This window comes from Trichomycterus rosablanca, chromosome 9 (assembly GCF_030014385.1).
Source record: "Trichomycterus rosablanca isolate fTriRos1 chromosome 9, fTriRos1.hap1, whole genome shotgun sequence".
Taxonomy (NCBI): domain Eukaryota; kingdom Metazoa; phylum Chordata; class Actinopteri; order Siluriformes; family Trichomycteridae; genus Trichomycterus; species Trichomycterus rosablanca.
The window spans coordinates 20,853,592-20,871,121 of record NC_085996.1 but is presented as its reverse complement, the minus strand read 5'-3'; the positions used below and the strand labels follow the sequence as shown (position 1 = coordinate 20,871,121).

The 17,530-nt window shown below is 39.7% G+C and overlaps 1 protein-coding gene across 1 annotated transcript in view; it reads right to left on the bottom strand.

Annotated features, from left to right (window-relative positions):
- Positions 1-5,932: 5,932 nt before the first annotated feature.
- kif26bb (kinesin family member 26Bb) overlaps positions 5,933-17,530 on the bottom strand; it is a 45,918-nt gene continuing 34,320 nt past the window's right edge. Inside the window, exons 8-15 of the mRNA XM_063002482.1 lie at positions 15,454-15,710; positions 15,048-15,231; positions 13,263-13,407; positions 13,029-13,185; positions 10,073-12,938; positions 9,792-9,961; positions 7,634-7,784; positions 5,933-6,135 (exon numbers count right to left, since the gene is read on the bottom strand). Coding sequence (XP_062858552.1) covers positions 5,933-6,135; positions 7,634-7,784; positions 9,792-9,961; positions 10,073-12,938; positions 13,029-13,185; positions 13,263-13,407; positions 15,048-15,231; positions 15,454-15,710 — 4,133 coding nt within the window. The remainder of the gene's footprint in view (positions 6,136-7,633; positions 7,785-9,791; positions 9,962-10,072; positions 12,939-13,028; positions 13,186-13,262; positions 13,408-15,047; positions 15,232-15,453; positions 15,711-17,530) is intronic.

Below are 17,530 nucleotides of genomic sequence, written 5' to 3'. Positions count from 1 at the left end.
CATCGTTTCCACAAGCTTCTGCAATGTCACAACATTTATTTCTGTCCAGAGTTGCATTCATTTTTCCCCAAGATCTTGTATTGATGATGGGAGATTTGGACCACTGCACAAAGTCTTCTCCAGCACATCCCAAAGATTCTCAATGGGGTTCAGGTCTGGACTCTGTGGTGGCCAATCCATGTGTGAAAATGATGTCTCATGCTACCTGAACCACTCTCTCACAGTCTGAGCCCGATGAATCCTGGCATTGTCATCTTGGAATATGCCTGTGCCATCAGGGAAGAAAAAATCCATTGATGGAATAACCTGGTTGTTCAGTATATTCAGGTAGTCAGCTGACCTCATTCTTTGGGCACATAACGTTGCTGAACCTAGACCTGACCAACTGCAGCAACCCCAGATCATAGCACTGCCCCCACAGGCTTGTACGGTAGGCACTAGGCATGATGGGTGCATCACTTCAGCCGCCTTTCTTCTTACCCTGATGCGCCCATCACTCTGGAACAGGGCAAATCTGGACTCATCAGACCACATGACCTTCTTCCAATTGCTCCAGAGTCCAATCTTTATGCTCCCTAGCAAATTAAAGCCGTTTTTGCCGGTTAGCCTCACTGACAAGTGGTTTTCTTAAAGCTACACAGCTGTTTAGTCCCAATCCCTTGAGTTCCCTTCGCATTGTGCGTGTGAAAATGCTCTTACTTTCACTATTATACATATCCCTGAGTTCTACTGTAGTTTTTCTACCATTTGATTTCACCAAACTTTTAAGTAATCGCCGATCACGATCATTCAAGATTTTTTTCAGACCACATTCCTTCCTGGAAGATGATGTTTCCCCACTGTCCTTCCACTTTTTAATAATGAGTTGGACAGTTCTTAACCCGATGTTAGTAGTTTCAGCAATCCCCTTAGATGTTTTCTCTGCTTGATGCATGGCAATAATTTGACCCTTCTAAAACAGATTAACATCTTTTCCACAACCACAGGATGTGTCTTTCAACATGGTTGTTTAACAAATGAGAAGCCCATGCAATGCATCACCCATGCAGTAATTATCAAATGGGAGGCTCTTACCTATTTGCTTAGTTAAATCCAGGTGGTGACCTTTTTTTTGGCCAGGCAGTGTGTGTGTGTATATATATACTGTATACATATGCTTTAAAAATCAACAACACTATCTACTATTGAGCACGGTGGTGGTAGTATGATCTGGGTCTGTTTTGCTGCCAGTGTCAAAATTGATTTAGGATATTTTTTATTAAAAATGTTCATGACTTTTAGATTAAATTCAGATCAAATGAAAGTTTTGTTATTGCTTTTCCCCAGGAACTATTTGCTAAAACGTTCAAGTCGACTCCAGCGCCTGTGATTGGGAATCGATTCTTTTTGGAACCGACTCTGATTCAGTAAACCTGAGAACCGAATCCAGCACTGCATCTGGTTTACATTCGGATAGAAATAATCCACATACAGCGCAAAAACGCACAAACCAAGACCAAAAATCTGATGTATTCCTATGCATTTTTGGCCCATACTTGTCACAATACTTTAACTCTGGTTAGATCACAGACACATGTGCTGTAATACACTCCAACTTCCACGTAAATCTATAAAAATGATGTGCACAAATATCGCAAACACAATAACATGTAATTTTTTGTACCCAAACTACATAACCTAGCAGACATGATTTAACCAAACCATGTGTATTACAATCCTGATAATCATGTCCTTGTTCCCTGCACTGCTTTCATTGTAATTGTATAACCGCTACGCTTCGAGTTTCAGACCTCATGCACCTACTTACATTTATACTGGAACCAGAAAGCAGAAATGTGCTGGTCGTGTTTAATCCACTTCTGCTGCTGTGACCAAATATAAAACAGGTCTGGAATAAGATTAGGAAGAAGCATTTACAGCTGTGCAGTTGTTTTTGATGCAGACAGGGGCGTTCCTCTTTCATCCTGCACTTCGTCTAGTGCCACCTGCTGGTTCATTGCCAGTAATATACCTGTAGAGCAACATTGCATTCGTGTATTCTTCCATCATCAAAGGAATTTAACGTTAATCTCTGACGTCAGAATGTGTTTACTCTGGTACATTGATTTCTGATTGATCTGTCAATGATTCAGTGTTTTAAATCAACCATAGCTTATTTCATTTAACAGGAATCCAGGAATCACCCTGTTTCCAGGAATCACCCTGGACCGCCAATCCATCATCTCGGCCATCCCCTTGCCAAACCGGCCAGTGACACAGCTGGGAATTTGACCTCTGAATCCCAGTGGTAGTGGGCTGGCGTATTTTACAGCTGTGCCACCCGAGCACACATCATAGCTTGCGGTTAAACAAATGTTAATCATACCCTATTCTGTTAAAGCTTCCCAGAAGATTTTGAAGTGTGTCTCTGGGAATTTGTACCTATTTAGTCAAAACAAGATCAGGCAATAATGTTGGACAAGAACGCCTGGCTGGAAATTATTCACAGAATTAGTCATCCTGGTCAGGATCACAGTGGGTCCTGTTTCCAGGAGTCACCCTGGACAGAACACCAATCCATCACAAGGTCTCGGCCGTCCCCTTGCCAGACCGGCCCAGAGTGGCACAGCTGAGGATTCGACCTCTGGATCCCAGTAGTAGTGGGCTGGCATAATTTACAGCTGAGCACACATCATAGCTTGTGGTTAAACAAATGTTAATCATACCCTGTTTGTGGCTATTAAAGGTTCCCAGAAGATTTTGAAGTGTGTCTCTGGGAATTTGTACCTATTTAGTCAAAACAAGTGTTTGTAAGATCAGGCATTTCTGTTGGACAAGAACGCCTGGCTGGAAATTATTCATAGAAATAGTCATCCTGGTCAGGGTCACAGTGGGTCCCGTTTCCAGGAGTCACCCTGGACAGAACGCCAATCCATCATAAGGTCTCGGCCATCCTCTTGCTGGGGATTCGACCTCTGGATCCCAGTAGTAGTGGGCTGGCGTATTTTACAGCTGTGCCACCCGAGCACACATCATAGCTTGCGGTTAAACGCCAATCCATCACAAGGTCTCCGCCATCCTTGCTGGTTATTCAACCTCTGGATCCCAGTGGTATTGGGCTGGCATAATTTACAGCTGTCCCACCCGAGCACACATCATAGCTTGTGGTTAAACAAATGTTAATCATACCCTGTTCGTGGCTATTAAAGCCTCCTAGAAGATTTTGAAGTGTGTCTCTGGGAATTTGTACCTATTTAGTCAAAGCAAGTGTTTGTAAGATCAGGCATTAATGTTGGACAAGAACGCCTGGCTGGAAATTATTCATAGAAATAGTCATCCTGGTCAGGGTCACAGTGGGTCCTGTTTCCAGGAATCACCCTGGACAGAATGTCAATCCATCACAAGGTCTCGGCCATCCCCTTGCTGGTTATTCAACCTCTGGATCCCAGTAGTAGTGGGCTGGCGTAATTTACAGCTGTGCCACCAGAGCACCCATCATAGCTTGTGGTTAAACAAATGTTAATCATACCCTATTCGTGGCTATTAAAGCTTCCTAGAAGTGTGTCTCTGGGAATTTGTACCTATATAGCCAAAACAAGTGTGTAAGATCAGGCAATGATGTTGGACAGGAACGCTTGGCTTGAAATTAGTCATCCAATTAGTCATCATGGTCAGGGTCACAGTGGGTCCTGTTTCCGGGAAACACCCTGGACAGAACGCCAATCCATCACAAGGTCTCGGCCATCCTCTTGCTGGGTATTTGACCTCTGGATCCCAGTGGTAGTGGACTGGCATAATTTACAGCTGTGCCACCCGAGCTGGGAATTTGTACCTATTTAGTCAAAACAAGTATTTGTAAGATCAGGCATTAATGTTGGACAAGAACGCCTGGCTGGAAATTATTCATCCTAGTTTAGAGGTGTCCTCAGTCAGCGGTGAAGGGTCGAATCAGTATAGAGGATGCAATCAGGGTAATTGGACATGACTAGATTAGGGGAGAAAAATTGGGGGGGGGGGGGGGGGGGGGGGGGGATACATCTCAAGAAGTATCAGTGAAAACAAAATGCACCTCAGCTCACTTTTAGGTGTCATATCAAAGAGTGTGCACACTTGTGTACGTATGATATTTTACATTTTGATTTAGATTTTTAATAAATTAGCACAAATGTCTAAAAACCTGCTTTCAGTTTGTCATTGTGAGCTATTCTGTGTAGAATTTTGTGACAAAAAGTGAACTCAATCTATTATAGAATGAGTCTGTAATGTAATAAAAAGTGGAGAGGGTGAAAGGGGTGTGCAGACTTTCCGGCTTGACTGAATGGTTTGGGCCCTGGAGGTATGATCAGTTGTATCAAGAAATTTTACCAAACAAATGAATTGTGGGATGGTGGCACATCAGAAATATCTAATTACTCATCAGTGAGGTAAATAATAACATGAAAAGTACTGTGTGTATTACTAGTTTATTCAGAATTTTTTTGTTGTCATTGCTTTTTTGTTTATTAACTGTACATAAAACTGTTAAACTGATGTAATTAACAAACCGCAACAGGAATTTAATGTCAAATAAAGTGGTTACTAAACTATTTTGGCTAAAAAAACAAATACAAAAACACAATTAAATGGAAAATAGTTTGTAAATAATGGCAGTAAATACATTGTCATGGTAATGTTTTGGGTATGTTTGCAAATTTGTGGTAGCACAACAGGAGCAAAGGCATTTGTCAACTGGTTTTATTGGTCAGCATGACTCAGGACCTCCATCTGTCAAGTTCATTTGTAGCTCTCCACTTCAATATGTTGCGCTGACCACAATCCAAGTATTAGCCATCACCAAAGTAGCAATTTGATTTCTAATCTGGTTTAACCATCTTCAGTAATGCATGCATGATTTATATAACAATGTACTATAATGTATAAGTATCTTTTTTGTACATAGAAGGGGTTATTTTGTCATGTTTACTTTGATCCTCTCATGTTTTTGGGTAATAAAATAACATATATAAAAAAAAAACATGTGTCTTTATTGCGCCTTAGGCTCTACAAGAGGCCAAAACTTGCACATCAGCACATCAGCAATCAGCACAACGAGGTTTTCTATAACCCAAAATCAGAAAAAGTTGGGACTATGTAAAATGCAAATAAAATAAAAATGCAGTGTTCCTTACATTGACTTTGACTTTTATTTGACTGCAGACAGGATGAACCCAAGATATTTCACGTTTTGTCTGCTCAACTTCATTACATTTGTTAATAAACATCCATTGCTGCATTTCAGGCCTGCAACACATTCCAAAAAAAGTTGGGACAGGGCAATTTAGGGTTGAGGTGAAAAAACTAAATAATGATGTGATTCCAAACAGGTGATGGCAACAGGTGATTGTAATCATGGTTTGGTACAAAAGCAGCATCCAGGAAAGGCTGAGTCTTTGATGAGCAAAGATGATCAGAGGATCTCCGGTTTGTCAACAAATGTGTGAGAAAATGATTGAAATGTTTAAAAACAATAAACCTCAAAGAAAAATGGGAAGGGATTTGCATATATTTGCCTCTACAGTGCATAATATCATTAAACGATTCAAGGAATAGAGAGGAATTTCAGTGCGTAAAGACCAAGGGCGCAAGCTTAAGCTGAACGCCCGTGATCTTCGATCCCTCAGACGGCACTGCATCAAGAACTGCCACTCAACAATAGCTGATATGACCACATTGGTGAGGGATTACTTTGGCAAACCTTTGTCAAGCACTACAATACAGAGTTACATGCTCAAACGCCACTTAAAACTTTACTGTGCAAAAAAGAAGCATTTTCCATGCTATCCCAACTTTTTTCTGATTTGGGGTTATACTTGCCAGTCAGTCATGTGTAAATGTATAAATGTATTTGTTTGGAGTATGGCTTCAGTGCAAATACTGTTTCCATTGATGTTTCATTTCATTCAGAATACATTCACTATATTTCAATTAGCCCTTTATAGTCTGTAGGTGGCCATCCACGCCTTGGTGTCTGTCTGCGTTTTGGTAAAGCATCAAAACTGGTCACCATCATAACATTTGCCTTGCAGCGGTTCACTTGATTCTCCAGACGCTGTGTGACCATCTCAAGAGCTTCTAAGTGCTCCAGTGAGTCCACTTCAAAAGTCTGCCAGAGGTCGACTGTAAAGCCAGAAGAAAATATTTATTAAAGAGCACCAACAGTTCTTCACATGCATATCATCAAGTAGTATTATTCTTAAATTTTCACTAACTACTTTATTCTGAACAGGATTGTCAGGGGCTCTAGCGCCACCCAGAAACACTGTGTTTAAAGCTTAAATACACACCAGACAGAGAACCAGTTCACTCAATTATTTAGTCACTCATTTTAAACCAAGTCCCAGGGACTATATAAAGGCTACTAAATCTTATTGATGACAAGTTTCACTCACTCACTCACTTTCTTAATCGCTTATCCAATTAGTGTCACAGGGGGTGCTGGAACCTATCCCAGCTTTTCAATGGGCGCAAGGCACATAGTAACACCCAATCCATAGCAGGGCAGTGTCTCCAATTAACCTGACTGCATGTTTTTGGACTCTGGGAGGAAACCTGGAGCTCCCGAAGAAAACCCACACAGACACGGGGAGAACATGCAAACTCCGCACAGAAAGAACTCGAACCACCCCACCTGGGGATCGAACCCAGGACCTTCTTGCTGTGAGGCGACAGTGCTACCCACCGAGCCACCGTGCTGCCCATGACTAGTTTTATTTTATTTAAATATGCCAACACATATTAACAGTTTATGCCAAAGCATAGAATCTTGAGGGTGGAGTTCTGATTCAATAAATGTGGATACTAGGTTATATTCTGATTAGTTAACAGTAGGACAGCTGTTGGTTTTTGGTGTAGGTTTAGAACCTTAACTTTAATATGTCTTTATTGTATTTTTACTTTTATTACACTGGAAAAAATAATAAATGTAAGGTTAAGGGTTAGTGGAACCTCTGGGGTAACAATTTATGGGAAAATATTTCTAAATAGCTGAATAAGTCTGTGTCTGAAACAACAAACCACATACTAAACAGTCATCAAATAACTAACAAATACTGTATATATTTTTTAAGTTCCTGGCCTCAGGTGGTAATAGACAGGACGAGAAAACCTCTGGTTAAACACATCAAAAGGGACAGGATTGATTGATTTGAACCAATGGGAGTCAAAAGATTTGCATACTGTTACCTCCAACCAATGGGAGAGGACCTATATCTAACCCAAACCCCAAGCTCGAGCCCTTCCCCTAACCCCAAATCCTAACCCTAACCCTAACCCCAAACCCTATCTCTAACACCAAACCCCAAACCCAAACCTTAGCCACAAGACTAGGGGTTTGAACACCCACTGCTCTGAATATCCTTTATAAACATAAATATTGTATTTGGATGCATCATAAGGACAAATAAATATGCAACCCAAAGCTCCTGCTATTGTAGACATCTACTCTACATGTAAAATATCATTACAGGCTTTCCAGAATTTACAGCAATTAACATGCAATAGGAAAGCAATACTATTACTATAAACTGCAGGTTTGAGGATCATTAGTGGACCAGTGCAGGGAAATTTATACTTACAAATCAATTACTAATTACTAAAATAATTTTTAGATACTCACATTCACGGGTCCATTTTCCTGGATCTACCATCAGATGCTGTTTGGCTAGTTCCAGCTCTCTTTTTAGGGCGTTGTACTTGGCTCTCACCTCTGCAATCCTTTGTTGACGATGTTCCAGGAATTTCAGCTTGGCACTGAAGCAGACCACGCTCTGACAAGATGTCCAGAATAAGGACCAATTAGTCCTAGCCAGGACACTGAATTAATTACAGATTTGATCAATATAAATGAAGCAGTTAATTCATTATCACTTTTACAGATGGTGATTTTACTGGTAGGTATGCCAGATTTCAGCTGTGACAATCCCAGACACCACGAGGACTCATAGGGGGTTGTTTTGTTTGTAAAAGCTACACACTACATGTGCAGTCTGCATTCATTATTTTTATTTAGTTTGCCATTAGATAATCACCTAAAAATGTAGTCCTTTTATTTGTTATGTCACAAACAGTAATTACTTTAAACTTTAAAATCTCTCCTACTGACATAAATAATTGAACCAAAATATTGTTTACATTTTTTCCATTTAAACAATTTACTTTGCTGTGGTGGGATATTGCATTAAGAAATATACATATATTACAAATAAAAAATGTAAACACATAAATATGAATGCTGGCGCTTTGATGACGCAATGGTAAAATTATGCTAACTCACAACTGCCAGGGTTTGCTCTCTATTTTGCCAGTGTTTTCAATCGGCCGGGCGTCTACACAAACATGATTGCTATGTCTTAGGGCATGTAGCCACAGCCCTAAAATGGATTGCAGGCCTGTCTAGGGTATTCCTGACTTGTGCTGGACCTGCTGCAACCCTGACCAGTATTTCAGGAGAGAACATAATATACAATGCTGTTTTTTTAGACAATGGAGGGGGGGTCAGAGGGCCAATATTTAAGAGTCGCAGTTCGTTACTGCAATATGCCAATTAAGCAAACCTAATTAATAACTGGGTTTAAATAAACTAGACAAAATCTGGTTACTTACTGCAAGAAAAATTACTTGATCTAAACTTTAGTTCAACAGAACCTTTATAGCAGAGTAGGGAAGGTTGAAAGGTCTAAAACACAAAAAGTCTTAGAAAGACTATAGGACTGCTGTAAAAGTTGGAGGCATTATTTACAAACATGGAATAGTAGCAAACATTCCTCAGAAGTGGTATTAATGTATCCACAAGTTAACAAAAGACAACACATTTATAGATTTTCAGCATTTATGATGCCACCATTTAAAGAGACAACAGCTAATCCCTTGTTTTCCAAAAAAATCTTAATGACTTCTAAGCTCTTGGAATATTATTCTTAGACTTTTTTTGAAAAACCTGGGTCTAGTTAAATTATATCTTATTTGAGCTAACAAAGCATTTAACAATCATTATACCAAGTCAAACATTTTGGTTTTAGCATGATTGGTTTGAGGCGTAACTGCCTGGCTGACTAAATAAATATAAATATAAATAATAGAACCAGGACTTCTGCTCTTGAATAAAAAATCCTGAAGAAGACTTTTTAGCTGTTGTGTAATTGGAATAAAAGATTAGGCACATAGTGCAATCTGAAAATCATGCTGAACTTCCTTTTAAATGCTTTAATTCTTGCATATACTTTTTGTGATAAGTGCAAGTCATGACACTTAAAAATAAGGTACATTAATGATATGCAAATTAACCAATGGAATGCACTTAGATGACTCAACACAATACCAATAGTAACGTTAATACTAAATGCAGGCTAACCCATTACCGCCAGGATCCAGGATTAAAATTTCCAGCAGGGCTATCAGTCGGTCAGGCATCTACATACAAACATAATTGCCTATGTCTTGGGGGGGAGGTGGTCGAGGCCCTGTGATGGTTTGGCATACTGTATAGGGTATGTTAGTGCACTGTGCCAAGGGATTTTGAGGAAACCAGACCCACCGTGACTCTGACCAGAATAAAACAGTGGTAAAACATAAAAAATGAAATGAAATGAAATGAAATATACGGAATGCCCCTGATTTTCCGATTTTTAACCTCTAAAACCAGATTTCCCAGTGGAAAAACTAGCACCTCGCAACCCTATATTGTGGCCAGATCCTAACTTTTGTAATAACTAATGACTAATGTGGACAGATCCAGTAATGATAATTTTAGATTCTTAAGCATTTTTGGATGATACCTTGTTCCCTGCCTTTCCTCTCCTCTGCAAGCTGTCCACATTGTCAATTTCATAGACTTTAATTTCATATGAATCTGAGGTACCCCGATCTATCCAGCGTAATTTGGACCCACTTGAAGACCTGCGTAAAGACAGAATAGTGTCCTGCGATGGACGTCTTTGAAGGGATCCTGAAAACAAAGATGTCAGTTAAAAAAACTAAAAGCTCTTATATAATGCACCCAACTGTTGTCACAATTCATTTGTGTATATAAAAAAACTTTGCTTTACAAATGACTTACCTATATTTCTTTTTTTGGACCCTTTAGCACTCTTCATAGTACTGAAGCAGCTCTGATCACTGGTGGTTTCATGAATTGACATGCTGCTATGTGTGGTTTCACTGTCCCTCATTAGGCTTTCATAACCACTGCTGATGGTGCTAATGCGATTATACAGCAATGCAGTCTTACACATAGCAGGCGGCAGATCTCCACTCAGGACGCTAGTGGTATCACTGGCGTGCCCACTGCAGTGTTTCGGTTTACGAGGGGCCGTGACTCTATTGTATGGAGAAGGTAAGGTCTGGCTTAGCAGTTTAATTTTTCTTTTTGACTCCTCAAGGTCATCAATATCCAAGCTATCTTGACTAGAACTAGACAGTGAATCTCCACTTGCTTTAAGAATATCAATCCGTCCATTCAATACTCTGTTGTTGGGATATTTAAAAGCTGGCGAAGATTTCCCTTGCTTTCTGGATAGTGATGGGGAAGACCAGATGATTTTTTTGGAAAATTCATCAGGTGAAAGGCTTGAGCTTCTGTTTATTGCATGTCTGCTCGACTTGGGTGATACACATAAGTTGGGAGACATCTTGCGGATCACTGGACTTAACAATAGTTTGTTTACGGTTGCCATATAAGACTGACATGACTTGGAAGTCTGTGCTGTGTTTATTTCATCATGGTTTGGGGAGAACCTTGGAACTCTTCTAAGAGTATGACTATTCCAAGTCACAGCACCTTCTTCCTCAAAAACTGCCTTCAAAGCCGGTGAGGTAACACTTTTGGCTGGAGGTGATGTATATTCTTTGTCCAAGCTTCCTTTAGATCCAAAATTCATATTATAGTCCTGATCACGATGTCTTCTACTGACCCTTGGGGATGTACCACTGCCCTCCATCCTCTTTGAAGAAAATACAGTATCACTTTGTGCATCCAAGCACTGGAAGTATGATTTACCAAGGGATTTGCTTCTGTTTGTTAGCTGCTCCAGTTTTGCACTAAATAGCTTACTACTCTCCTCAATGAGGCATTTTTTGTTTGTCTTGTGGTGCTGACTATCTGAGCTTGTCTGGGACAAAAAAGGTTGCACGTCTTTTCTGTTTTTCTTGCTGGGACTGTCCTTGCCTGACCTTGACAATGGTTCACTCTGTAGAGTCCATTCCACACTACCTTGTTTGGTAGGATGTTGTGCATTTTCTAGCATTGCTTTTTGGCTATTGGTATTTCTAATTTCCCAGCCTGTAGAGTGTTGTTGGGAGTCTTTTAAGTGGTCATGTATGTCCACACTGTGCCAACTTCTTGTAAGTGTTTTGTTGTTATGTGTTGAACTGGTACTGCCTGGATTTTCTGGAAGTTTGATTTGAAGGTCTTGTGATATCTTCTGACGAATTGAAGAAACACTGTCTTTTAAATCTTCTCTAGAAGACCTGTTATCTTGATTGCACTTTTTGATGTTATCATTGCATTCTAGTGTGATCTCACTCGCAAACTTTTTGATCTGTGAGGCTTCATTTTGACACAAATCACCAAAAGCAGTTTGGTCCTCCTCTGGGCCAACCTTAGTCTGGCATTCTTTTGGCTTTGAATCAAGTTGAGATGTGTTGTCAGCCTGTGGTTTTACAGCAAGAGTTTGAGCCAAAGGAATTGCTTTATATGCGGATAGTGTCTTACTAATTTTGTCTTTAACTGGCGCTTCAAAATTAACTGCACTTTGCTCCGCTCCGACACTTCCAATTATCTTCACAGACTGAGATCCAGATGGCACATTTTTAGTAGAGTGGTGGTCACCAGTACTAGTCATGTCTGAAGCTTTGCCCTCATTAACCGTGCCTCTGACTGCAACCTCCTTAACCACAGAATATATAAGTTCATCCTGGCCATTCAGATCCAGTGGCTGATTGACTGTTACAGTGATGGTAGCCTTCTCTGCATGGTTCTCCAAAGGAAACTGAGGAATAACTTCACATCGGGTGATAGGAAAAGAAACTTGGGATCCTAGAGTAGCAGACAAAGAGGATAAACTTGTACCCAAAGGAGAGATCCGAATCTTAGAGGGAAGTGTGGAGCTATTAGATGACAGATCTTTTTTTGGCAGGAGTAGAGAAGAAGCTATGTTCCCTTTTCTGGTAAGATTTAGTGATTCTGTGGCTTGTACACATTGCAGCAAGTCACTAACATTGTCACGTCTGGGTGAACAAGGGAGACTTTTTTGAGTATTCTTGACCTGTCCAGTCTGCCTACATGGGTTTTCCACCATGGCCTTCATAGGGGCATCTCGCTGAATAGATTGCCCTAGTTCCCTGTGTTTTTTACTTGGCGATTGTTGAATCTCTGGTTGTTCAGCAGCTATTTTTACAGCTTTTCTTGCAAGAGTTTGAAATTTGATTAAACTATTTGCAGGTTGCATCTTGCTAGGATACAGATCAACCAAATCGCTTTCATCTATACTGCCCAGACGATTCTGCAGTTCAGCAAAGGTACTGCACTTGAGGTGCTCGACATCAGGACTACTGGACTGTGTGGAATTTTGTCGAGAACACAATTTTTTAATCTCCTTTTTTGGACTATTTGAATTTTGAAATGTTGACTTTAAGAGACTTGACTGCTTTATAAAGGAAGCGCTTTGTAAAGACGGAATTATTGGCACAAACTCTTGATTCTCTTTGACCTCTTCATAAAGGGGGAAACCTTTAGGATCCATGCAAATGACAGTGTCACATGACTTGTCAGTTCCAGAGCGTTCTTCAAGATCATCAGTGAGGCCACGCAAAGAAAAATGTTGGTCCAATGATCCTACAGAGTGAAATGCTCTTAACGTGTTTAAGTTATTCACATTCTTTTCTTTGCCCAAGCTTCTTCCTCCAGGTGAACTGCAGCCTTGTTTCTAACAATAAAAATAATCAATATCAGTAGATTTCAAATCTCTTAATCAGATATGTACACAATGCTCGTTTAGAAAAGCTTAAATACGCACTCTGATTTTTTGTAATCTTCGAATCCGAGAGACAATCTGGATGGTGCAAAGAGTTTCTGGTAAGTCCTCATACAATGTGGAAACATGAGCTATGATTGCTGTGCGGCAGTTGACGTTTCCCAGAGACTCCTGCATCAGCATGGACAGTTTACTTCCCCTATGAAAACAGACACTGACAATGTAATGCATGAACATACAACATCCAAATATGCATATTTGCTAGACATACTGTACTTGTTAGGTTCATGTTTATGTCCATTAAGCTTGGCCATAATGACACTTCCGAGGTCAACCAGGCAGACCATTGCATTATTCTTACTCTTCTCACTGGTACAATTACCCAAGTCAATAAGGCTCAGCTTGCTTTGGTCCACATACACTATGCAAAACACAAAAATCAAGGCAACGTCAATTAAAAAAATTCAGTCTGTTTAAATTACACAAATTATAGTACTTAGCAAAAATGTATTTTCTATACAACATGATTATCTTTTACAACCCCAAATCAGAAAAATTTGGGGCAGTATGGAAAATGCAAATAAAATAAAATTTCATGTTTTGTCTGCTCAACTTCATTTCATTTAATACACCTCCATTCCTGCATTTCAGGCAGTTGGGAAGGAGGCAATTTAGGGCTAGTAATGAGGTGAAAAAACTAAATAATGATGTCATTCCAAACAGGTGATGTCAACAGGTGATTGTAATCATGGTTTGGTACAAAAGCAGCATCCAGGAAAGGTCTTTGATGAGCAAAGATGATCAGTGGATCTCCAGTTTGTCAACAAATGCATGAGAAAATGATTGAAGTGTTTAAAAGCAATGTACCTCAAAGAAAGATTGGAAGGGATTTGCATATTTCTCCCTCTACAGTGCATAATATCATTAAACGAAGGAATTGGGAGGAATTTCAGTGCGTAAAGGCCACAATAACTGATATAACCACATGGGTGAGGGATTACTTTGGCAAACCTTTGTCAAGCACTACAATACAGAGTAACATGCACAAAAGCCACTTAAAACTTTACTGTGCAAAAAAGAAGCCTTATGTTAACCATGTCCAGAAGCAGCGTCGACTTCTCTGGGCTCAGGGGCATCTAGGATGGACCATCACACAGTGGAAACGTATTTTCTCCGGGCCAAAGATGAAAAGAACCATTCAGACTGTTATCAGCAACAAGTACAAAAGCCAGGGTCTGTCATGGTATGTGGTTGTGTCAGTGCCCTTGGCAAAGGTAATTTACACTTCTGTGATGGCAGCATTAATGCAGAAAAGTACATTGAGATCTTAGAGCAACATATGCTGCCTTCAAGACGTCATTTTTTCCAGGGACGTCCATGTACAGTATTTTTTAACAAGACATTGCAAAACCACATGCTGCACACATTACAAAGGAATGGCTGTGAAAGAAGAGGGTACGGGTACTGGACTGGCCCTCCTGTAGTCCTGACCTGTCCCCAATAGAGAACGTATGGAGAATTTTGAAACAAAAAAATGCAACAACGACCTTAAGACAGGTTTGCAGAAAGAATGAGACAAAATAAAAGCTGAAACACTAAATCACTCGGTGCCAAAACATATTTTAAGTGTTGTGAAAAGGAATAGCAACATTTTAAAGAGGTAAATGCTTTACTGTCCCAACTTTTTTTGGAATGTGTTGCAGGCCTGAAAGCAGGAATGGATGTTTATTAATAAATTAAATGAAGTTGAGCAGACAAAACATGAAATAGGTGTTTTTTTATTATTTGCATTCTCCATGCTGTCCCAACTTTTTCTCATTTGGGGTTGTATTACCCACTTTATTTTTTATAGATGTTATGGTTACATTTAAAGCTACAATGTACTGGTCAGGCTACATTATGACAGTGTTTGGTATAAAAAGGCTAACAGAAGGTAAAGTAGATTATAAAATATAAAGTAGTAGTGTGGAATTAAACTTCAATCAACATATGTTATGATATGGTAATGTGAAATAAGACTCCTCTAAGCCAGTACTCAGCAGTAGAAGCTGCACTACTTACTCCCAGATGTTGGGTTGCTTTCTATGTGTTTTTGGCAGACATGAAGAGTGTAGAACATATGGCACTGGTGATGGGAAGTCCCTCTGCATCCTTCTTTGCCTGTGCTCCGAGACGCCAGAGCTGCATCTAGTAGGAAAGCTGCTCTCTCGGCTGTAGGAGCACTTACCATCTTATTGTTGCAAAGCTAAACAGACAAGTTGACAACTTATTTATCATATTTATCATTGCTAAGTAGTAATATTAATGAGAATCTCATTTATAATAAATGCTTCCATATAAATATTTATAAATGACATAGTCAATTAATAATGCATGACTTTTTTCTTGCGCTACCAGTCCACTATGTTATTACTTTTTCAATACTCAAGGACTTATATTAATATTATAACTACATATGAAGCCTTACCTGGATTCCACAAACAGGATCTTCCTGGAGGAAAACATCTGTCTTATATGGGAGATCACCTGCCTCTACATCAGACAGTAAATCCTTGATGATCTCGCTCTCCCCACAGACCTCCACAGCTGACACAGATACTGAGATGTTGGCCCATGTCTTGTCCTTTTTCTTGTTGATAAGTTTGAAAAGCCAGGAAATGGCACATGGAATAATCCCAAGATCTGATGTGCTCTCATCAGACCCAATCATCGTGTATGATGTTCCTGTAAATAACAGAGCAAGAAAAAAGTTGAAAAAAAAAGTAGGAAAAAAACTGAACCACTGTGCATGTTTATCCTTAATAGACATGATTTGGCAATGGCTGTGTTAACTCTAAATAGTTGGGTTTACCAGTTGAAAGAACCTTTTTTATAATTGCAGAGAAAAAACACAATGTTAAAACAATGTGATTAAGGAAAGTGTATAACATGCTTAAAAACAGTGGTAAAAAGGTCAGGGCTGGCTTGTTGACACACCCACATCTTAACCATTCATGGACTCCCATGCTGAATGGTTAACCTTCTCTAGATACAATCTAGAAGCTGACTTATCACAAGGTACAAGATTGTTAAACAATGTTTTACCTTTCTGTAGAAGCCATGAACCTGATTCCAACCAAAGCAACTGGTATAAATTGTTTTTGTATTAAATATCCTACAATCCCAAAGTAAAATGGGCTATGTAATTAAAATTAAAACAATGGATATGCTAAGACTATAATACATGAAGAATTATAGCTAACCACATAATCTTGCCAAAATACATTTTTTGACTGTCCCTTTGCGATTAATAAAGTGATCTATCTATCTAATCAACCAAAACTGTCTGTTTGTGTATTTGACCTATTGAATATGCTCCATACGGCATTGCTGGGTATATTGCTGCTCACGCCTGCTCCAATCCGCGCACAGCCCTTTTGCGGAACCCTTTTTAACCTATGCACTCTGCACAGGCGCCTCTTTATCTGCCAATCAGGATACTTACACAGCATTTGAAGACCCCACCCACATAGTCTGGTCATTATGTACCTACCATGTTAAACACACAAAAAGCTATTTACTTCACACTTAACTTTGCATTTTACAAAAGCAAATATAGTGGAACTATGTAAATAGCCAATAGCTTAATAAACTGTAGTGCAGTTAGTGTACCCTGTAATTATTTGAGCCAAATGCATCTTTACCCCATGCATCTTTAGTATTGCAAAACACAGGGCAATGGATGCAAAGACAATGCAAATGGATTTATTTAGTACAAGCAATGTGATTAACTAAAACCTCAAAGTCATTTAGACAGTACTTATCGTGTGCCTAAATAAATAAGAGTAGGCCAGGTATAGACAGTTTGATCAGTTGCTTGAGTTGTCTGGAAAACAAAACAAGGATTGTTTTAACATCTACTGCGGTATGCAATTACAAACAGACAATGGAGATGGATAGCCATTTACACCTGGCATATGTTCATACGCATCTCTAGTAGTTACATAACAGTTAGTATACATTATGGGGAAACATGTCTTTTGGTTTTGTACCTATTAATATAATCACTCAAGTATAACCAAAGGTATAATTAATTACTACTGATCAGGAAAATATATTCACTCACTCATTTTCTTAACCGCTTATCCAGTTAGGGTTGCAGGGGGGGGGGGGGGGGGGTACACAGTACAAGGCACACAGTGACACCCTGCCCAGTCCATCGCAGGGCAGTCACACATACACACACACACATATACACACCCTTTAGGGCAATTCAGTGTCTCCAATTAACCTGACTGCATGTTTTTGGACTGTGGGAGGAAACCGGAGCTCCCAGAGGAAACCCACGCAGACACAGGGAGAAACTCTGCACAGAAAGGACTTGTACCGCCCCATCTTGGGATCGAACCCAGGATCTACTTGCTGTGAGGCGATAGTGCTACCCACCTAGCCAGCCTGCTGTCCGAAAATATATTTAGACATCGCAAAACGACTCCCTGATATCTACAGATGAGGCAATGGAGTTTTGAGCAAAACTGTGATTTTTCTTAGTTCTTTGTCATAAC